The following is a 24,236-nucleotide window of genomic DNA, read 5'->3' on the forward strand; positions in this document are numbered from 1 at the left end:
AATAAAAAAATTATAATAATTATAATAATTATAATAAACAAATAAATAAACAAATAAATATTAATAAAAACTATTAAGTTTAAGATGTGCAAAATTGAAATGTCCTGAATTTAGTGGAGTTGAATCAAATGAATCGAATGGAGTGAATGAAATTGAATCGAACAAATCGAATAGAAATGAAATTTGAATCAAGTGAGTGAAAATAAGCCAGAAAGAACAGGGTGTGCCATGTATTATAACGCATTAGGATTTCCTCTAGGCTCCAGCCTTTATTATCTTTTTTATTTTCATACATAAATTAGAGTCGTTAAATATTATCAAAATGGAGAGATCTTAATTCTAAACTCGTATGGTCATGTTATAAGCCTGCCCAAATTGTTTTTCTTCACTTGGATAGCCATTACTAGTACACTACTCTAAATTCCGCGCAATAAATAAGCAGTATATACACTTTTTAGTTTTTACAGTATTATCCATAAATTTTAGATTAAGGAAAAGTAATGGAGTTTGAAACTGGAGAAGGTGAATATGAGATTTCGAGGACTTGGGACTTGCACGAAGTTGGAAACAATTAGATATCTAACTTCATTTCAAAATATTCAAACCAAACATTAGAATGGATACTCATACAACCCATTTCATTCCTTCTCAAAATTCAAAAGAGTCAACCAAACACCCTTAATTTAACTACAACTAAAATTCAAATTTAGGGCTTAAGGATACTAAATATAGTACTCGTAATGTTTAAAATGAATTTTGGGCGAGTCACAACAATCGATAATGATGAAGGTACACTCAAGTACTCAACCATGTCGTGAAGTCATCGAAACATAGCGTCGGAAGCCCATTTGTTCTACTTGAGCTTGATATACTGAGCCTCACCTCTTTTTGCTGACTCCTGCAGTCCAGGCTAGCTGTACGTATAGTAAAGCATATTTGCTAAAAAAAATTAAAAAAAGTTTTTGCCTTCGCCCGATGACAAGGTTTATGTGATAGGGTCACTGCCTCACCGGCTCAATGAACTCAACCCAAAAATCAAATTAGACTGCAACTGCAATGAGTTTAGCATTAAGCAGTGTGAAACTATGTAAGCATAACCAGAAAGAAGTAACTAGCGAAAATGATCAGAACATTAAGAGCCATGACGAGCCTTCGTACCCTGACAAACTGTCACACACAGCTGTACACCTTATGTACAGAAATAATTATCCTCCCTAAAAACCTACCGCATTTACTATTTCGACATACTTTACAATAACTTTGCCTACCCTAAGACCAATTTAGCATCAACAGGATGATAAACACAGCCAATGCCAGCTACAGGAAGGTCTTTGTCTTTGTGATAGCAAAATGAACAACGCTTATATGCACATGTATCTGCAATTAATACCAAGCAAATCAGATCTGCGAGTTTATAGGGGGACCTAAAAATTACTTCATTTCACGACCATTCAATATCATACAAGAACAAGCAATGAGAACTCAGCGCCTACAAAAAGTCAGAAACATACCAGCAGAGAGGTCGATATCCATTTTAGTGAGAAAGTTTACTTCCTTGCTTGCCATATTCACCTCAGCAAAATAGATAGCTGTTGAAGAAACCTCTGCATCCTTGTGCTTTGCTTTAAAGTTCATATGTACCCAGGCACCCCAAACCAAGATGGTCTTCACAGCCATGGCCTCCACGAGTTCATAATCAGCCATCTAAGGATTTTCAAAAAACCTATAAGTTCACAATCCCTATTGTGGGTATCTTGGAACTATTTTACCATGTCTTCAAAGCTTTATTTTATTAAGATTATAATGGAGCTAAAGATTCACTATAGTTTGACTATGGTATATGATGGAATAAATGTAAATTGTTTGCTTCTTTATCTTTGTCGCTTGTGTGAAATTGCAAGGATTGTAATTGATACTTGATAGCCATTTTACTTTGGAATATGATGGAATAAAAAAATTTCATAACAAGCCATTTCGAGCAGCCTGTTTGTGTTAAATCAACACAACGGTAAGGTTGCATACATACGTGAGGCTTTTAGCCCACCGTCAAAGGGATTCGATAAGACATACATACGACATTACAGAGAATTATTTGATGTAAATATTTTCAATGTATGGGTTCTACGTTACTAATCTTGGAATCTGATAAGAAAGAAAGATATAAAATGGCACATAAAATTGATATTGAAACATGAACTAAATCACAATGCTCACAAAAGATATAAAATGACACATAGAACTGATATTGGAAACTGATTGGAATTAGAATTTAAATTAATGAGAAAATGAACCATTCAATTATCCACTGTTACATGATTATCAAGCAGTAGATGAGGTCCCACTTGTTACCTAATTACGAAGGTAGTATTAATTAATGAGAAAATGAACCATTCAATTGTCCATTGTTACATGATTTTCAAGCGGTTGATGAGGTCCCACTTGATTACCTAACTACGAAGGTCCTGTCAGATGGCAAGGTAAATGGGTCTGAGGTACTTCACCCTTGAAAATACAAGGAAACTCTTTCTAAATAACCCATCATAAAATTGCATCCATATCTCCGTCGACCAGTTCACTGACTATCATCTCACGATATGAGAAGTTCAGCTCAGCTCAGCTCAGCTTTTTAAAAAGCCAGAAAGACAGGGTCTTACTCTATTAATCTTTTAAGTCAAAACAATAATAAGTTTCTTTTAAGTCGATCAAAACAGTAACTTGGCTCACTTTTAATGATGGAGATTGTTTTGAGGAAGTAGTATCATAGGAATCAACATTTGCTCTATCAGATGTGATTTTGAACCATCAAGGAGTTTAAAAACCAAAGGAAACAAGAAAAAGCCCAAACCTCTTTTCTATTCTTTTGTATCATGGCAAAAAGTTGGCGGCTTTCCAATTCATTTTGTTGCTGAAAAAAGCCGGGGTCCTTTTCAAGATAAGCATTTCTGAAAAAGACACAAAATACTTTGTAATAAAAGAACATAAGATTAATAATAATCAAGTAAAAAAATTTTAATGAATGTGTGGTGCAAATGAAACCTACGACATAAAGTCTTCATACTCTTTTTGACACGCCGCATATTCTTCGGGAGTTTCATAACAGTAACGTGCTCCGACACTCCTTCATCACCAGCATACTGAGTTAATTTCAGTTAAGAATCAAAAGCATTTGTCAAAAACAAACAAATAAATAAAAAAGGAAGTTCAAGTTCAAAGGAAAGGAAACACGAACAAATAGAGTAATCAATAAATGACCATAAACGAACTGAGCAAATTTTCTTTCTTTACTATAGAACCCCATTTGCGGAACACAGCCATCCAAATGCACATAATAAAACAATGAAAGTGTAATCACTGTTTTAAGGACCCTCTCTCCATACCCTTAGTTTCTCGTCTCATCCTCCTTTGTAAAGAGTTTTTTATTATCTCCTATAGCTGAAGACAAGCATGAGAATGTAATCACTTCTGGAGATTACAATGAAAGTGTAACCACTTTACATGTTGCACCGGAGTGCAAAGATTGCCTTTTTTGTGTCTCAGATGGGTGTCCCACATCATTAGACGAGTAGTATTGACAAGGACTCGGTAGTATATTGACACGTCGAAGTGACATAGGAGCTAAGTCGATGTTACCTGATGGGCTAAATGGTATGTTAACTGGGGAAAGCACACATCTGACTATATGAGGCTAGGTGGTTGATGAGCAACAACTCTATGTTAATGCCCACCAGTTAAAAAGGGCTAGACTAAGGTCATCAAGTACATTGAAACTAATAATGAATCTTGGAGAACCACCAACATCCAGGACTCGTTCGATGATGAGGACATCCTACACATCCTTAGCATCCCTTCAAGAAGGGGGTGCCCTCTCGATTGTACAAGGTTCATTGACATCAATAATGGGCATTCGATCGTGATCAAAGTCTTTGAGTTCTCCATCAAGGTGGGAACCCTACACGTCCTTAGCACCTCATACAGAAAATGTGGCCGTCCTGATCTTAGATATTTATGACTAGTACCTGACTGAAACTGGATGTTACTGTAAGAAATTTGGGTATTGACTAGATCAGCTTGGCCACCTTACTGCTCCGTGTCTGTTTGACGAGGATGGTGTTGAAAGTATTTGATAGAAATCGTGGAATGTTCATACCCTACCCCCTCCCCCCTTTCGTCAATTTACTTCATAAGCGGGTCTTACATAGCATCACCAAACCTACTCGGAAACCCTAACAAACCATGTACTCCCTCCGTCCCGGTCATTTGTTGTCCTTTGGTTTTGGCACAAAGAACAAGGAAAAAGGAGGGAACCAATTATTAAATGACAAGTGGAACAAATTGAGTGTGAATGATCAAATTGTTCATCAAGTTCATTCTTAAAATAAAAAGGACAACAAATGACTGAGACACCCAAAAATGGAAAAAGACAACAAATGACCGGGACAGAGGGAGTACTTCATTGTTTCAAAATCGACTAAACCCGAAACGAAAAAACAAGGTGGAACAGCAGAATAAGAATTCCATACCCCGGAATCTTGTAAACTACATCCTTTGTTTCCATCATCTTCGGCATCTTGCTGAATTAAATTACGAAAAATTGATCAAGAAAAAAAAAAAGAATAAGATGATCAAAATTCCAAATCCGAAACCCTAATTTCAACAAAGAACGAAAATCAAATAGACAAAGCAAACAAATGAAATTGCGGAAATTAAAATGAATACCTAGGACGGTAAAGTTTATCCTTAACCTTCGTACGACGCGACTTGACATTCCGGCGACGCATATTGCTGATTAATTTACAGTAATTAGATAGTATATCATTTATTTTTTGTGAGCGGTATTTTAATAAAAGGTAAAAAAATAATTGAGACGGAGGGAGTATAGTAATGTTAATGAAGAAAGGAAGGTTACCATGGTTTGGCTACGGTAGTGAGGCGAGATGACATGGACCTGGTCACAATTGAGCGAGAACTCATTGGTGTATCGGTCGCAGTAAAACTATTATCGTCGCCAACAACAAACCCTATGACGCCACCAGCACCACCACCACGACCCATCGCTTTTGTTCTGCTGATTTCCTCTTCCCAGTCTCCTTTACGCTTTGTTATTTTCACGACTTCGTTTTTTTTCCTAATATAAAATAAGACGCTTTGATCAAATTAATACAATCGATCAAATTAATAACTTCGATTTTCCAGTTATAAGTTATAACTCTCCCATTGTTATTCTTTTGGAAAATTTTACGTCATATTCTGAGGTTTGACATTTTGCACCGTAGCATAGATTACCCATTTTTTGAACCGGAAATTTTAAGGATCATAACTCGCATTTACAAGTTCATAAAATGATGACAAAAAACGACGATTAAAAACGAAAATAATTATTGGAACGGTCGTAACTTCGCGGTCACGTGTTTAAGTGTCCGGTTTATTTGGTTTTCCCGAACTAACCCCGAGCTAACACGAATCAACCAAGGCCAATTCGTATAAATGGTATCAGTGGCATATCTTAGTTTTCGGTCCATTGTCTAAGACGGAATATTTCCGGTTCGATTTGGTTCTCGATTGACCAAATTTATTTTATTTCGGTCTTCGGTTCGGTCAGTTGTGGTTGGATTTAGATCAATCAGGTGTCCGGTAAATTCTAATCCCTTGTTCAGGTGCATGCGGTGTGGGTAGGGTACGGGTAGTATTCAGGCAGGTCAATTTATTCGGGTTAGTTTTATCAGGTCCACTTGACAGAGAACGTAAACCATGTTTATGGTGCATGCACAAATAGGATTATACATCCAGTTGTATATAGAGTATTGTACAACCAAGGTATATGAATCTGAGCTTATATGTATTTTTTTTTTTTGAGCTAATTCAAAGTTTATATTTTTAATGTGTAAATTGATGAGTTAGATACTTTCTAATAAAGCTCATATTCTTTAACATAAAGCTCGGATACTTTATTACAAAGCTCGAATTTTATACCGTATAACTGGTACAATTGGTTGTATAATCCATGAATTGGTGGTGCATGTCATAAGGTTCACTATTAAAAACAAAACTTAATGAGAGAAAATGGAAAAATCGTATATATTACATAATAAAAGAACTAGCATGTATTAAATCATTAAAGTTTAACAATAGAAATAAGGTCAAAGTGGCTGAAATCCTCTATCTACTAAAAGAATAGGTGATCTCAATTTTTTTTTCGCCAAAATGCAAATTTCTCAAATAAGGAAATTAATGATAATTAAGTACATTTCCAAAATAAGGAAACTAATAACTGCAATTTATTTCATTTAATTATTATCATTTTATTAAAATTAATCTTTTCATCAAAGTATATTATTTTCACTAAATTCTAAACTATAATATTTTAATTAAAATAAAATAAAATTGATATAAAACTATAAAGGCATAATTCACGTGGTGCCCCTGAGGTTTGGCTTAATTCACGTGGTACCCCTACTTTTAAGAATGTGCACATGGTGCCCCTGAACTTTCATTTTAGTGCACCATCAGCCCTTTACCATTAACAGTGTCAAATATTAAACGGCAGCAGATTTGGGGGGAAAGTTAGTTAAAGCCCAACAACCTTTTGAATTTCCAACTAACTAAAATATACAACTAACTATAAGTAACTAATTTGACTTTCACCAAATACCCCTGAAGTTTGAGAATTGTGCACGAAATACTCATGTTACCAGAAAGATCTGTAAGGCTATAACGGCTAGCTAGAAATGTAGCCATTGGACTGGAGTTATTGCATATAAAGAGAATTGATATTAAAATTGAGAGCACAAATCAATGAGTGACTCTTAAAACACTACCACAAACATAGTCCTACTATAATAATGCAATCATCTAACTCAAGATCTAATTTAAAAAGGGTGCAAATAGATAATAATAATGCAAAAGATTCCTAGATCAACTGCTAAGAGAAAAGGGATTTATACTCCACATTCTAGGTCAAGAGCTGCTGAGACAATTAAGATAAGGACAGGGAGGGGTAAGAAAAGGGGTGAGCTAGTTAATTTGGGCTTGGATGAGGATGAAGATATGAAGAGATTGAGGAATTTGATGAAGACTACTCTGCCACTGATGAAAAGAGTGAAGGGGATGAAGATGGTACTGAGGATAAGCAGTCATCTGAGTATAATAGGGATCCATTTGATAAAACAAAGGAAGGGGATGAAGATGGTACTAAGGATGAGCAGTCATGTGAGTGTAGAGATTGAGGAATTTGATGAAGACTACTCTGCCACTGATGAAGAGAGTGAAGGGGATGAAGATGGTACTGAGGATAAGCAGTCATCTGAGTATAATAGGGAACCATTTGATAAAACAAAGGAAGGGGATGAAGATGGTACTAAGGATGAGCAGTCATGTGAGTGTAGATGGTACTAGATATTAGTCATGTAAGTTTTTAGGAAAAATGAATGGATGCTTGGATGCCATGATGTTATATAATTCATGAAAGTTGTTTTAGGTTTTAGAAATCTTCATTTTTGATATCACAATGCTAGTACACTTATTTCATTATAATATAGACTAAAAACATATACATTAGTATGAATGTTTTCAACTAAATTGAAACATTTTAGATAAATTTATAATTTCTCTTTTTAAGTCACAAATGCTAGTTGTTTGTTCCTTCAATTTCTTCTATAATCTTGAGAGGTTTGGTGCCAAAGGTCCAGATGACCTTATGTTGAATTTCTTCTTGCATTTAGGGCAATTTTTGTTATCTATTTGCACCCATTTTGAATTAGATCTTGAGTTAGATGATTCCCTTATTATAGTAGGAATATATTTGTAGTAGTGTTTTAAGAGTCACTCATACATGATCTGCGCTCTCAATTTTAACATCAACTCTCTTTTTATGCAATAACTCCAGTCCAACAGCTACTTTTCTAGCCGTTACATGTCTTTCTGGTAACATGGGTATTTCGTGCACAATTCTCAAACCTCGGGGGTATTTGGTGCACAATTCTCAAATTTCAGGGGTATTTGGTGAAAGTCAAATTAGTTACTTATAGTCAAATTAGTTACTTATAGTTAGTTGCAGATTTTAGTTACCTGGAAATTCAAATGGTTGTTGTGCATTAACTACCTTTCCCTCTAAACCTGTTGCCGTTTAATATTTGACACCGTTAATGGTTAAGGGCAGATGGTGCACTAAACTGAAAATTCAGGGGCACCATGTGCACATTTTTAAAAGCAGGGGTACCACGTGAATTAAGCCAAACCTCAAGGGCACCACGTGAATTATTCCAACTATATAATGTAATGATTGAACTTTTTCCCTATTTTATATAATCTATTTACATTTCACAAATTTGGCAGATTACACATGGTACCCCTCATTTTAAGTTTCTACATATGGTACCCTTGTATTTACGTTTATCCTTCCCAGCATACCCTTTACCAAACTTCCGTCATCACTCCGTTACTTATTGACTATAATAACCTTTTGTTTGTTATTTAACACACTAATCCCTCATACATTTCACACTAAACTAACTTTAATATTAGAACTCAAACCACCCAATATCATCTTCTTCTTAACTGCCGCCACCCGCCCCGCCCTCGTTGAGCACCACGTCGGCGCCACCACGCCACCACCAAACCCTCCCACCGATTCGTCACCGTAATAACCACCACCATTTCCACCCTTATCAACCCTAAATCCCCAAATCAATTACAGTCATCTTCAATCAACATTCATCAATGGCGAAGTACGAGGTATCACCATACCTCATTAATTGACTCCAAATTGCACTTCGCAAATAATCCGGAGAGCAGCCAAACTAACCCATCCTCATTTCCCTTATCTCTTTTCCCCAAAAAAAAATCCAAACAAAAACACACAGTTCAACAAACCACATTTCTTCTTGATTTGCGGCATATTCCAATTTCCCAACTTTCTTAGACAAATCACAATCTAACCAATTTAACTATCTTTCTGGAAAATGGGCTGGAAATTATGGGGAGCAGCCATTGTAGGAGTTGGGATAGTGATAGGAGGATGAGGGGTAATTAAACAATATGGGTTAGATAAAGATTAAATTATACGGGTTTTCGGGGTATTATCGGATCGTTTAGGAATATAGGTAATACCAGTTTATGTTGCGGTTCATACATTAACTTTGTCACTTTGTCTGCCTTATGCTATTTTCTTTGAAGTTGGTGCTTCTTTTCTTTTTGGATTTCTTCCTAATATTCTTTGTGTTTTCTCTACTAAGAACCTCGCCGCATAGTGGTGGTTTTAATGGTGACGAATTGGTGGGAGGGAAAGAGGAGATAGGCGACAACAGTGGGTTGTGGACTGGTTTGGCGACGTCGGTGTGGTGGCGTCAACGTGGTGGTGGCATGGTGGTCAATGAGGGTGGGGAAGGTAGTGGTAGTTAAGAAGGAGATGATGATAATGGGTTGTTTGAGGATTTATATATTAGAGTTAGTTTAGTGTATAATGTATGAGGGATTAGTGTATTAAATAACAAAAAAAAGGTTATTAGTCAGATAAGTAACGGAGTGATGACGGAAGTCTGATAAAGGGTATTTTGGGAAAGAAAAAGGTAAACACAGGGGTACCATATATAGAAACTTAAAATGAGGGGTACCATGTGTAATTTGTCAAAATTCGAGGGTACCATGGGAAAAAACCGAAAAAAAAAAGCATAGCGAATATAACAAACACCCATTAAAGCATAGCATCACTGCCTCTAACTCGTCAGAGCGTATCACCACTGCCTCTGACGGAACGTATCACTATTACCTCCATCAATGTATGTAAAACGTATCACTACTGCCTCCAACGATTTGAAAGGATCTATTTTCCCTCATCCAATGTAATTAAAATTTATCCAATAAAGAAGATATATAAGGGAAATTCTTTAGATTTAGGGATAATTCACGTGGTGCCCCTGAGGTTTGGCTTAATTCACGTGGTACCCCTGGGTTTAGGAATGTGCACATGGTACCCCTGAACTTTCGTTTTAGTGCACCATCTGCCCTTAATTTTTATTCCGTTATAACGGTGTTAACTCTCCTCAACCTAACACCTTTTCCCCCTCAACCTAACATCTTTTCCCCCAATTTCACTCATAAACAAATAAAAAAAAAGTACACCTCTCTCACTTCCTCATAACCATAAACGATTATCCTCCACACCTCAACAATCGATCACATCAACATGAGGAATAATAGTAGATGAAGATACATGGAAAACAGGATCAAACAAATTCTCCCTTAATTGACATACTGCTGAAGCATTCTGAATAGGATGCAAAGAAGATTTAATGGCGAAATTATGTAAAGCTTGGGCAATAAGAGCATTAACAGTTGGTGAACTTTGAGGAACATATTTCACCTGGGTTTGAGAATTCTCTACGATTTCTCCATGATTATCCAAGATTTTGGTATCTGCTGCTTGATCATCTCCCGAGCAATCAAGCGATTGCATTTCTTTCCTTGGTCTTCCTCTTCCTCGAGCCATAGCGCAACAATGGCGGATCAGAAATCACGCAAAATTGAGAGAAAAATCGCCCTTTTTTTGTAAAGTTTTACACAAATATTATTTTTAAAGAAAAATCCCAATTATTTGTTATTATAATTTGTTAATTTGTTACTTCTTTTACTCCTACAATTTAGGATTATAGCTTGACTAACAATTTTGTATTCTAGTATATATATCAAATCTTCATCATCATCTTCATTTTGATTACCCTGGAATACAACACCAAAGATGGTGTTGATGATGGAGATTTGATAAAATGAACAAGTTTTCATGAAAAACAAGAAGCTGATTTTGGGTTTTCTCGTGTTGATATGATTGATTGTTGAGGTGTGGAGGATAATCGTTTATAGTTATGAGAAAGTCTGAAAGGCGTAATTTTTTTTATTTTTTTATGAGTGAAATTGGGGGAAAAGATGTTAGGTTGAGGAGGGAGGGGTAGGGGGGGAGGTGTTAGGTTGAGGAGAGTTAACACCGTTATAACGGAATAAAAATTAAGGGCAGATAATGCACTAAAACGAAAGTTCAGGGGTACCATGTGCACATTCCTAAACCTAGGGGTACCACGTGAATTAAGCCAAACCTCAGGGACACCACGTGAATTATCCCTTAGATTTATCTCCCTCCCCTTTCATCCATTTCTCACCCCTTCCCATTTCTTCCACTTTAACTATCCAAAACACCTTAAGACTAACTTTATCCTAACATCCCCCTTGAGTTCGAACCTCTATTTGGGATAAAATGGTAAAAAAAAAAATTGTTGAGTTTTAAATTGGGCCTTTGAAATCTAAGTCTCAACTTGAGATTCATTGACAAAGTGATTCATACATTATTGTAGAGATTTGTCGTGAACTTGAGCATGGAGTGGCAAAAGTGGAAAAAATGACTGAGGTAAAGTGGAAAACTGAGAATGTATCAAGTCTTAAATAAAATATCATATCTTAAAATTCATTTTTTTGGTTTGGAAATAAAGATAGCCCCAAAAAAACTCAAAGCCCTATTATAAACTGAAATTAAGTCTTTAGAATTCAGAACTCATCTTAGTACCTTGCTCAAGTTTTAGCACATGTGTTAGTAACATGTTAATATGGAGCAGGAAGTATCCCAAAAAAATGAAGAACGTCCCTCTTATGCTGAATCTTTAAGAAATGGCACTGGTCCATCTTTTGCCATTCACCATAATTCCAACTTCATTGTGACTACGAACGCTATCTATGATGAAGAATCAGATGACGATGTGGAGGATGAGGAAAATGCGAGGGATCCGCTATGCCCAACCATCTTGCTTACCAAGGAGGAAAAAAGGAAGATAAGGCAACATTGGAAGGACTCTCTCATCATTAAGATGTTTGACAAGAACATCGGCTATTTTGCTCTTGTGCGTCAGTTGAAAAAGAAATGGGCTCTCAAGGGTGGTCTTGTTCTGACAGACGTGAGATGTTCTTATTATGTTGCCAGATTCACAAATAAGGAAGACTATGAGTTTGTGGTATCCCAGGGACCATGGATGATAGGGGATAATTACCTTACTATTAGAAAATGGGTGCCTAATTTCATTAGCATTGATGAGCCAATCCGGTTTCTTACGACATGGATTCGTATTCTGAGGCTTTCAGTGGAATATTATCATGAAGATATTCTTCATAAAATTGGAAGCAAGGTGGGTAAGGTTGTTCGAATTGATAAGCCAACTGCTATGGCGGAGAGAGGACAATTCATTCGTATGAGTGTAGAGGTGGATCTCTCGAAACCACTGCTATCGAAATTCCGGTTAAATGGAAAAGTGTGGATTATTCAATATGAAGGACTACATTTGATTTGCTACAAGTGTGGTAAGCTTGGCCATAATGATACTAAATGTCCTACATTTGGACCACATCCGCAGAAAGAGGTGATTAATGAGGAGAATTTGATCCCTGCCACAAGCAGAGTGCAGGAGAACAACGTCAACTGCCATAGTCAGAATGCACGATGCTCGGATGTATTTGGGTCATGGATGCATGTCAAGAAACCTACTCGACGCAAAAATACACATGTTGACAAGGATAAAACCGTGGAGGAGAACGTTAATGTACAAAGGGTGCAAATATTGAAGAATCCTACTAGGAATAGTGGTTCGAGATTTGGTGCCCTAGAGGTTGAGGATGAAGGAGTGGAACGAGTGGAGGAGTCTTGCCAACAGGGGTTGAATTTAGTTGAGGTCCCAATTCAGTCAGGTCACAAGCGTAGTGCGAAGCCGTCTATGCAACAGTCCAATGACTCAGAATTACGATCAAAACAGAATAATTCTGTTTCCACGATATTTGCTAATCCAAATAGGAAAGATAATAATGTGGGAGATATAGTCAATGGAAAAAGACCGTCTAATAAGGCTCTTGATTTGGAAAATCCGCTGACCCCGGATTTCCTGCAACCGAAATTGGTTGTGCTTCCCAACTTAATGACTGCAAATATGGAAACAAATATTCCTCTAAAATCCTTTCCTAAGCAAAACTCTGAGCCTTTGACAATCTTAAACCCTAATATTCCAGTGGATACCACAACATTGCCTCGTTCTATTCCTATTTCAAATTCCTCAAAAAATTCCAATAACAATGCCCTTCTAAAAGAAAACTTCAAAAAAAAGTCCCTCGCTTGTCAGGTCTCTCGTGTTCCCCTTAAAAAAACAGCACGATCCTCCATTCCCTCAAACCTCCGTCCCCTAGAGATTGATATTCCCCCTGATCCTAACCTTGGCTTGTCGACTCTGCTTAATGTGGCCATCCCAACCTCTCCGTTTATCACCCCCAATGGAAGTACCAAAGGTGGTCACGACCATTCCCTTAGCACACAAGATGGAAGTGGAGATCAGTGTACTACAATCCCAAACGGAGATGAACCAGGAAATGGTTTTGGAAGCAAGAGTCACCCTTTGGGTGATGATGATTCTAATGCAAATTAGGAAGGCGTTTCTATCCTCCTTGTCCTCTATCCCAGATAATTTTATGGATCAATTTCCTAATAATTTGATGCAACAACCCGCACTGAGTCTTATGACTTGGAATGTTCAAGGAGCAGGCAGCCGAGCTTTTCTTTTGACGCTGAAGGAATTTATTCGACTCAATAAACCTGGTGTGCTGGCACTAGTCGAGACACATATAAGCGGAGAAGCAGCTCAAAGAGTTTGTAACCAAATTAATTTTGGTGGACGCACTCATGTTGAAGCTAAGGGTTTTAGAGGAGGTATTTGGCTTTTTTGGCGTCCTGAGATTGTTAATGTGGTACTTGTGATACATCACCCTCAGCATATCACGGTGGAAATCTCTCGGATTGGGGAAGTCCCTTGGTTCTATTCAGTAATATATGCGAGTCCGGACTCGATCAAAAGGGAAGAGTTGTGGAGAGCACTGGAAGGTTTCGCTTCTACCCACAATCGACCTTGGCTTGTGATGGGGGATTTTAATGACACACGTTTCCTACATGAACGAAATAGGGATAGTGATGCTATGAGGCGTCGTTGTAACCGGTTTAATGATTGGTTTGAAGCAAATAATTGGATTGACTTGGACTACTCTGGTCCTAGACTCCTAGTTACACGTGGGCTCGAGGAAACTCCAGCGAGACTCGGAAATGGGCTAGGTTAGATAGAGCGATTTGTAATTCTCCTTGGCGATTAGCGTTTGCAGAAGGCTCTTGTCGACATCTTTTTGCTAACCAATCTGACCATTGTCCCATTCTAGTGAATACGAATGGTTTTGCACCGATTCCGAGTATGCTTAGACCATTCCGTTTCCAAGCAGCTTGGTTGTGCCACGAGAAGTTTTCGGAATTTGTTGAATCGAATTGGTCCAACCAGGAGCCCCTCATCCCTTTCGTGTATTCTTTTGCAAATAAACTGCTAGACTTGAACAAAACTGTTTTCGGAAATATATTTGAACGAAAAAAGAAGTCTGGAAATGAGATTGCTTGAAGTTCAAGAGAAGATTTCAAGAGGAGCGAATTACTTGCTGAAGTTTGAATTCAAATTGCGTAAGCAGCTCGATGAAGTTCTTAGTGAGGAGGAAATGTTATGGTTCCAAAAATCTCGTATGGAGGCCATATGTGATGGAGATCGTAATACGAGATTTTTTCATCTAAGTACTATAATTAGACGCAAGCACAACCGCATTGAGGCTTTGCAGGATGATACTGGTACGTGGATCTGGGACTCAGTGGCTGTGAAAAATTTGGTTCTGGAGTATTTTCGAGCGGTTTTTGCAGGACCCGTGGCCACTGTTTGTTTGGACGAAGTCACAACGGGATTGTTCCCGGAATTGTCTGTGGATGAAAAGATTAATCTAGGACGAGAGTACACGGTTACTGAGGTGTAATGCACTTAATCAGATGACTCTGTATAAAGCTCCGGGTCCGGATGGCTTTCAAACTGTTTTTTATCAATCTCAATGGAATACGGTTTCCCCGAGCCTATGTAGAATGATACTAGGTGTTTTGCACAATAATGAATTTCCTGATGGTTTAGGGGATGCTTTTATTTCATTAATTCCGAAAATAGACCAACCACAAGTAGCCTCGCAATTCAGACCCATTGGCTTGTGCAATGTGTCTTATAAAATTATTACGAAGATGATCGTCAATCGGTTAAAACCAATACTCCCTACTCTGATTAGTCCCATGCAAGCTAGCTTCGTACCGAAAAGACAAATTGCCGATAACATTGTTGTGGTCCAGGAGGTGCTGCATTCTATGCGGGGCAAAACTAGCAAGAAAGGATTCATGACTCTGAAATTGGACTTGGAAAAGGCGTATGACAAATTGGAGTGGCCTTTTATTCAATTTGTTTTATCGGATATGGGCTTACCTAAGGGGATGATCCGTACCATTATGACTTGCATTTGATCGACTTCGTTAAATATTTTATGGAATGGGGAGAAAACAGAGCCTTTTACCCCTACCCGTGGGATTCGTCAGGGAGATCCCCTCTCTCCTTATATTTTCACCATGTGTATGGAGATTTTGAGTCAGTCGATTGAGGCAGCTAGCCGAGCAGGAAAATGGAAGGGTGTTAAAACTAGCAGAGGTGGCCCGATTGTTACCCATTTATTTTTTGCGGATGACATTATTTTGTTTGGGGAAGCAACACCGGCACAAGCTCAAGTGATTAATGATTGCCTTGTGAAATTTTGCAAAGCTTCCCGGAAAACAGTAAGCTTAAATAAGTCAAGGGTCTTATTCTCAAAAAATACAAATATGGATGATAGAGCGGCTATCTTGAATGAACTCAAAATTCAGTCGACCGATGATTTAGGGAAGTATCTTGGGATGCCAACCTTGAATGGAAGAGTTACGAAAGACACTTTTGATTTCATTATTGGAAAAGTGGACAAACGACTTTCTGGGTGGAAAGCAAAGAACCTATCCTTGGCGGGTCGGGCAACTCTAATTCAATCAACTCTTTCGTCCATTCCCTCATATGCGATGCAAACGGCTAAAATTCCAGCTGCAATTTGTGAAGATTTGGATAAAAAATCCAGGCGGTTCTTATGGGGAGGAGACCACAATAGCAGGGGCCTTCATCTCGTGAATTGGAATACGGTCACAAATGAGAAAAAGGACGGAGGGTTAGGCTTACGATCGATGAGGCAACTGAACCTGGCGTTTATGGCGAAATTGGGATGGCGTATGTTGACGGAACCTAATGCTTTGTGGGCAAGAGTTCTATGACATAAATATTGCAAAGGCCGATGTGATTTCGATATGTTTCAAGATAAACAACCAAGCTCAAACCTCTGGAAGGGGATTGTAGATGCTTCACATGTCTTAAAGAAGGGTTTGAATTCTTCTATCGGGAATGGAAAGCACACTCTGTTTTGGAGTCATCGATGGGCTATGAGTGAACCTTTGGAGAGCTTCTCACCGGTACAAATTCCCGAGGCAATTCGCTCTACCACGGTGGAGGAAATGTGGGATAGTGATACGGGATGGCGTTGGGAGACATTCGCTGACTTTCTTCCAACTAATATTCTGCAAACCATAGCATCGTTTGAAGTAATAACCGGAGCGGATAATGATGATGAACTATACTGGTCACAAACCCCGTCGGGTTTCTTCTCTATATCATCAGCCATTAGGCTGATTAGGGATACACCAAGGGAAGGAAATGAGCGTTTTTGGAAGCTGCCTTGGACAACATGGGTGCCGCAGAGAATAAGGATGTTCTTATGGTTGCTTCTCCACGATCGAGTCATGTCTAATGTCAATCGAGCTCGTCGAGGCTTCACGAACAATCCGTGTTGTGGGTTGTGCACTGGAGTGGAGGAAACGACTCTTCACTTACTTAGAGATTGTAAGGCTGCTAAGGTGGTTTGGCAACTGTTCCCGGCTGCTAGGAATCAACTGTTTTATGAAGGAGACTCTTTACGAACTTGGGTTACTAAAAATCTGGAAAAACAGAGGAAGGATGGTCTCGATTCGTGGCCTACTTTCTTCTCGGTAGCGGTATGGTGGATTTGGAAGTGGAGAAATTGTCGGGTGTATGGTAGAGATGAGGACATCCCGACTAATTTGCAAACTTTCTTGATGCAAAGGATTTGGGATATTCACAATGCGAGGGAATTCCTTGACACGGGATGTATGCCTAGTGAACGAAGAGTGAAGGAAATTTTTGTGCGTTGGGTGGCTCCTCCTTGGGAGTGGATTGCGTTGAATATAGACGGGGCGTCTAAAGGTAATCCGGGAATGTCGGGGGCAGGAGGAGTGTTTAGGAACTGTGAGGGTCGTGTGGTGGCAGCTTTTGCGGAGAACATTGGGATTGCAACTGTTACTCGGGCTGAGATAATGGCTTTGAAGCGTGGTCTAGTTTTGGCAAAGGAACGACAGTTTCCTCGGGTGTTCATACAAACGGACTCGCGTGTGGTGGAGAGTTTGTTACGTTCGAATCAAGAGCTACCATCTGCCCATTCGCATATGGTTAAGATATGCCAATGTTTTATTCAAGATACTAGTTGGGATGTAAAGATTCAACACATTTATCGAGAGGCAAATCGATGTGCGGACTGGTTAGCAAATGTTGGGGTTGCACAATCACAACAGCTGGTTATTTTCGAGGAGGAAACCTTACCTTTGCATTTGGCTCGTCTAGCTCATCAAGACCTTGGCGGGGTGGCCTGACCTCGTGTTGTTCCGTCTGTTAGTTAGTAGCTTGTAGTTGTTTTTGTTTTGTTTTTTCTCGTTTGTTAGCGTTTCTTATTTGGGATTTCCAACCCGCTTCTTTTGACCAAAAAAAAAAAAAAACATGTTAATATGTGATTTAATTACAAGATCCCCCTTTTTTTCTTTAAAAGCAAAAAAAAAAAAAAGTAAACTAAATAGGTAAAGTGTGAGATAAGTACGAATGTATGAGGTTTAAGGCGAGTATGAGCTAAGTCCGAGTAATGAAAAGAGAATTAAAATTAGAATTAGTAAAATGTTGAAACAATAAAGTGTTACTACTGAGACAAGTAGTATTGCTATAGACGGGTCAAATACAATGAAAGTGGTGACATTTTTTGCCATCACCATCTCATTTATTGTTTGTTCTATTAGAAAAGTGGTATTGTTCGTCTCTAATGAGAATTTGTGATACTGAGATTCTCAAGTTCAAGCAATCAAGCTTCTTTCAAGAGCTATCTAGTGAGAGTTATGTATGACATGAGATTGTGTCCTCTAGATTTCAAACCTATCGTTCTTTATAAAGAGTGACTAACTTATTAATATACGTGATAGTATATTACTCATTATTTGAATTTATTATATTCGAGAGCTAACCGAGTGTGGGTCGAAGATACCGAATATGAATCCATTCAATATAAAAAAAAGAGTGGGGTACACAGCCGGTGGACAAATACACACTTCACAGTGTAGATAAGTCTCTCTACTTTACCATCATTATTGGATGGTCAACATCCCACTATCAAACAATAAAATCCAAAAACAAAGATAACAACTTTCCAAAGTCAATATCCAATTATAAATCAACTCCCAACCCAAATTACTAATCCAACGGCCCACATCCCCTCTTTTTAAAAAATAATTCTAAAACAAATTAATTTTTATTATTTCTCAATTTCCCTAAAAAAAAAAACCTAAAAAAAGAAAAAGGAAAAATGGAATCGAATGAAAATAATAGCGGTCTCACCACCTCATACTCATCTTACCAACACCACCAACAAACTCACGCCGCCGCCGCCACCGCGGTGGCGCCACCGCAAGCGGCGACTAACAACGTTAACGGTGTGGACTCCGGCGGCGGTTTGCTATACTTACAGTCGGTAGCAGGGAAGGCGCCGACGGTTGAGCCGCCACGTCGGAAGCGTGGACGTCCGAGAAAGTACGCGACACCTGAAGCCGCCGCCGCTGCTAAACGCGCTGCTTTGCCGGCAAGAAGAGAACAACGCGAGTTTCTTGGCGGCGGTAGTGGCGGTGGTGGTGGAGCGTCGTCGCATTCTTCTTCTGTTTCGCCGAGGAAGAGTAGTTTCGCTTCTTATGGTTAGTTTTTTTATTGATTTTATTAGTGTTTATTTTGTTTTACTCCGTAATTCTGAGGAATTTTGTAGCCTCGTAGGTATATGGAGTGTACCACGTCATTGTTACCGAGTTAGAGTAACGTAAGAAGTGAGTTTCTCGTTCGTTAGGGTGTAGACACTAGACAGTGATACCTTTCACTTTGATGAAGTAGCAATCATTTGTTTACGTTTGATTAAAAATGTTTCTCGTAAACAAATGACTAATATGGAAAGAGTATATCTCATGTTTCTTGTTTGTTCTTGATGTTGTCATTGAATCTTGCATGTTATGAACTTACGTCATCGAATTTCGCCAGTAGTTTGATTATGGACACTGTAATGTTCTTGAAGGTCTTTATCGTTTTCAATGTTGCTAGTCGCAATGACATTACTTTGTTTGGAAGATCTCTCAATGCGAATGTTTGATTGGTAAAAGTGAAACAGGAATTCTCTTTGTTAAGTCTATATGATTGAATGCCCTGCATTACCGTCTTGTTTGAGGATTTGTGTCGAATGTTAAGACATGGAATTTACTAGGAACATTTGTAATTGGTGCAATGCTGATTTTGGTTCTTGATGTTGTCATTGAATCTTGAATGCACTGCATCAGGAATTCTCTTTGTTCTTGAAGGTCTTTGCCGTCTTGTTTGAGGATTTGTGTTCATGGTCATAAGCGAATGACCTATGTTATTCACTTATTTGTATTGTATTTGTGAGTTGGACTCGTCCCTCATAAAATAATAGCGTGAACTCTCCGTGTTCCTCATCTGATTTTGGTTTGAGCTGCATTTTTGCTTTGATTTCCTTAGAATTGCTGGCTTTATTTATGTTAACCGTTTCTTGCATAGTTGTATGGGTAGCACAAAGGCTAATAGTTGATGGTTCATTCATTTGATTTTGGCTCGAGCTGCATTTTTTAAACTTATGATTGTTGTATGTAGGTGGGCAAGGTTTCACACCACATGTTATCAATATAGCTGCTGGAGAGGTATTTAATTGTTCGTCTTGTCCCTCACCCTATTTCCATCTCTTCTATGGTGTTCGTGTCTGTTTGTTTTAAGTCTTTACATAGTTGCATATGATTTTATTTCGTGTCTGGAGAGGTCAAATTTGTGCAACCTTATCCATGGTCGAAAAGCTTAATGTGCGGAGTAAATTCTTTCATAACCTGATCTGACTCTATTTGTGGTTCTGAAAGCATCTATCTTATTTAGATTGTCCCAAACTTTGATCATTTTGTTGCTCATTTGATGTTGATGTCTCCGATGTTAAGCGGCTCTATGTCTTTAATAGCTTACGCTGTCGATTTTAACTTGGTCAATCCTGAACACAGGATGTCAGTCAGAAAATTATATCATTTATGCAACAAGCCAAACGGGAGCTATGTATCTTGTCAGCTTCTGGTTCTATATCTAGTGCAGCTCTGTGTCAGCCAGCCACATCTGGTGGCAATGTTGCTTATCAGGTATATTACTTTATCTAGGTATCTCCTAATTGTGATTGTCTTAAACCTTCTATTAACCTATGTGTGTAGAACTCAGAGGAAATCCTTTGTTGGCGACTCTTAACAGTTAACATTGGTAGCTCTGTGTTAGATAAATGTTGATGGCTTAACTGAATCTCTTGAGACAATTAGATGTACAATTTATTTTCTATTTGAAAATTAACTTAGTTGGTATAATCAATTGGTTCAGCTATGCCCGTTAGTTTTCCTGTTCTCTCTCTTGCTGTTTTACAAAGCAGATGTTAAATACAGGTACTTATGTTTGTATGTACTTGGGTATCAAATTTTTATTTCCAGAATTAGACCATTTAGGGGTCGTTTTGTTCAAGAAGACGGAATGGAATTCACTGGAGTTTGATAGTATGGGGGTATGGGTGTAGAAGGGGCAATGGAGTTTGAATCCTGGGGGGAGGTGGGGTATGAGATTCAAATCCACTAGTATCTAACTCCATTCCAAAACATTCCAACCAAACAATGGAATGGATCAAATCCATTCCAATAGAGCCAACCAAACACCCCTTTAGCTTATGAAATTACTTTTTGTCTTCGAGGCCTTGAATATTGTCGACGCACATATATATTAGTAAGCCTGAAAGCGTATTTTGCAATGACAATTATAGTGACAATTACATGACCCAAATGCTTCACATTCTCCTGCCTTTGGCAAGGTAAAAAATTGTGTTTTAACACATGGGATATATTTTTGATGATCCATAATGAATTTTTTTACCGAGCATTGCATTTATCTACTGCAAATGCTAGAAGCGTATACAATTAATAAGCCACTATTTTTCACTCCGCCATATCCTAAGCTGGAGAACGATGATTATTTGGGTACATCAGAAATGGAGATTGATGATCGGAATTGACGAAAGAAACTAATTTGGGACATAAAAAACTTTCCATGGAAGTCGAGTTAAAAGGATTTTGAAACAAGTCGGTTACTAACGGCTTGTTAGTAGATATCTAGAGTGTGATGGTGTACATTACCTCTTTAAACCCTGCTGTAAGTGGGACCCCTACTGAATATTTTTGAAGAGAATTTAGCTCACGGTTCTTCCAAAGTAAGAACCGCAGCTCGCTGGAGAGTTCCACTCCTGTTTATGGTCCAAAGTTAGTAGTACTGCACGGTAGGGAGCTCTTATATTTCCCTTTAAAATGCAACCTGAAATCCTATCAAGACATGAGACAGCTAAAAAATACGTATACCAATCTTTTACCCATTAAAACATACGGAGTATTCACTATGGCACTTCAAGTATGTAACTAATTGAATGAGCCTAATGCCTTATGGCTTTTGAAATACTGCTGTCAGACAATATACTATGTGCCTGTTATCATTTGTCGTCTTCTATGATTCTGTAGCATGGCTCATATGTGAGTGCTATGTATCATTTCAGGGACGTTTTGACATCATTTCACTTACTGGATCATACGTGAGGTCAGATCTTGGAGGAAGAGCTGGGGGCCTTAGTGCATGTCTTACCTCAGAAAGTGGACAGATTATTGGAGGCGGAGTATGTGGTCCCTTAATTGCTGCAGGACCCGTAGAGGTATTCAGATATTTGATTGCTCTAGTATTTGTGTTAGTGAATTGCGCAGAAGCAAAACCTTTTAATATATCAACACATAGTTAACAGCATTACCCTAGTGCCTCAAATGCTCACGCAAATGGCGGGATAGGGATGGTCCAAAGTCCAAACTCCGTAGATATGCAGCTTTACCCTGTGCTCAACACAGGCAAGCTGCAAGCTGTGAACCAATTTAGTGAGTTATTTTGCTTTATTCCATAATAATCTAGAATCAATGAATAATTACCTTAGAGAAGTAGTAAATGTCTAATGCAAATAATCGGATGAGGCATACTACAATATGAAATTTGTCGGTGAAAACACGTGTAGAAAGATTAGAAACAGGATTGTTAAATATGGTTCTTTGTATACCTACAGTATTCTACTTATGTCTGAATCATATAAGAGGATTGTTGGTTTTTTGTACAGGTAATTGTAGCTACCTTCGTAATTGACTCAAAGAAAGATGCCAATGTAGGATTCAAGAGTGATGTTTCAGCTTGCACAATGCCTTCACCAGCACCCATGGTCTACAGACCACTAGTTGAATCATCCGGAGGTTTTACAGCGACCGAAAGTGACAATCATCGGAATATGGAGGGAAATGCTTTCCTGATGCAATCGCAGTGGAGAAGTGGATTGAATTATGATCTGTCAGGTAACATTCTAAGAGCTTGTGCTTGAAATAGTTAGTGTTATTATTGGAGATCAACTCATTCTAATAGCGAGAACAATTTATCATTGTATATATCTACGACCCCAAATCATTCTTGGACTAAATGTATACTTCACATGTAATTTTGGAACTTAAAATTTACTGTCATCTGCAGGAAATACAGGCCCGGACTCACATGATTCACCCGAAAATGGAGGTTACGAGCACATGCCTGACTAAAACTTCGCGTAACTTGATCACAGTCTTTCCTATCGACTCAAACTGTTCTATTAGGTGAAAATTAGGTACACAAATCCAGCAATTCTGGACTGCAATTAGATACATGTGTACAGGTAGCTTACAGTTTTTTCCGCTCTCACTCGTTCAGCTCTTTTGGAATACTTTTTACCTTTACCTTATTTTTATGTGATTCAATTTTTACTTAAATGTTGGTTTGGTTCACTTCTTATATTCTTGGGTGTAAAAAGAGGCACATGATCCATACAGTAATGAGAAAAGCGATTTGATCCTATGACGTAATAAGTCCCCTTGCTTCAGCCTCATGGTTAAGACCTTGCTTATACTCCGTAGTAGTCTGTATATTGTCGCACATTCTTATTTACGTCTTTTAACATTGCGTAAAAGAAGTTTTACATACACAAAAATGTCTAATTTGTAATTTGGTATTGTATTTTCCGTAAATGTATACTTTTGGAATGTGTGTTCCCTTGCTCGTCCGCGCATCTGGACGGAGGATCAATCTTGTCATCGTTAACACAGCTAGACTGAACTCATACATAAAACATCATGTCGAGCGGGACTGTATCTTTGTTTATTCCAGCCTCAGGAACGCAGAATTCCTACAAAATTCTAAAATTCAAGTCTGCCGATAGAACATGAATGTAAACAGATTTAGGAGAGGCACTGCCGCACCAATGAGTTTCCGTCAGACCGTGACCCGTTCATTCATCCAGTGGATATCTCTCCCTGAATTAATTCTCTTCACAAATTTTAATATTTTGAATTTATTTTCACATTTTATAAGACCAGTAATATTAATATTAAAAAAAATTATTAAAAAGAGACTGACACTGACATTTGTATCATACCAACGCAAGTAAAGTTTAGTTTACTGATTACTGAGGTTGACTAGCTATCGCTAGAGTAGAAACAGAAACGGAAACGGAAACGGAAACGGAAATGGAAACAGAAATGGAAACGGGATGTGTGGATAGAAGAAAGAATTTCCTGAACTTTTGAACCTTCTTATGTTCGCACCTCTTCGGCCGAATCAAGCGAAAAATTGATGAGAACAATTAAAATAAATATCGGTGATATATGGACTTTGCGAATTCGAACATATTTGATATCCACTCCATCCGTATTCCACCCCTTTGCTATCTCTAACCACGAAGCCCCTTTCAAGATCGCCTTGTGGTTTCATATTGCAAGATTACGCCTTGTGAGTAACCCAGCAACAATTATA

General features: G+C 38.2%; 3 protein-coding genes across 4 annotated transcripts; 2 read left to right on the forward strand and 1 right to left on the reverse strand.

The window, feature by feature from the left end:
• Positions 1 to 1,091: 1,091 nt before the first annotated feature.
• Positions 1,092 to 5,289, reverse strand: LOC141647200 (uncharacterized). Of its 2 annotated transcripts, none has more exons than XM_074455302.1 (7): positions 4,907 to 5,289; positions 4,717 to 4,782; positions 4,521 to 4,571; positions 3,041 to 3,118; positions 2,846 to 2,942; positions 1,512 to 1,704; positions 1,092 to 1,377 (listed from the first exon to the last, which is right to left on the reverse strand). In XM_074455302.1, the coding sequence occupies exons 1-7, from the start codon at positions 5,050 to 5,052 to the stop codon at positions 1,265 to 1,267; spliced, it is 744 nt and encodes a 247-aa protein (XP_074311403.1). In that variant the 5' UTR covers positions 5,053 to 5,289; the 3' UTR covers positions 1,092 to 1,264. The 2 variants fall into 2 exon arrangements, with proteins under 2 accessions (XP_074311403.1, XP_074311404.1); XM_074455303.1 differs by having other exon boundaries at positions 3,059 to 3,118; positions 4,907 to 5,165.
• An 8,196-nt stretch (positions 5,290 to 13,485) lies between these two features.
• On the forward strand, positions 13,486 to 14,124 carry LOC141648668 (uncharacterized). Its single transcript, XM_074457392.1, has one exon. It carries the CDS (start codon positions 13,486 to 13,488, stop codon positions 14,122 to 14,124), a length of 639 nt encoding a protein of 212 aa, XP_074313493.1.
• Positions 14,125 to 18,517: 4,393 nt separating this feature from the next.
• Positions 18,518 to 23,487, forward strand: LOC141647205 (AT-hook motif nuclear-localized protein 14). Its single transcript, XM_074455310.1, has 6 exons — positions 18,518 to 19,003; positions 19,962 to 20,008; positions 20,354 to 20,485; positions 21,925 to 22,077; positions 22,525 to 22,753; positions 22,926 to 23,487. Exons 1-6 carry the CDS (start codon positions 18,622 to 18,624, stop codon positions 22,988 to 22,990), a joined length of 1,008 nt encoding a protein of 335 aa, XP_074311411.1. The 5' UTR covers positions 18,518 to 18,621; the 3' UTR covers positions 22,991 to 23,487.
• Positions 23,488 to 24,236: the final 749 nt, after the last annotated feature.

Source organism: Silene latifolia, chromosome 3 (assembly GCF_048544455.1).
Source record: "Silene latifolia isolate original U9 population chromosome 3, ASM4854445v1, whole genome shotgun sequence".
NCBI lineage: Eukaryota > Viridiplantae > Streptophyta > Magnoliopsida > Caryophyllales > Caryophyllaceae > Silene > Silene latifolia.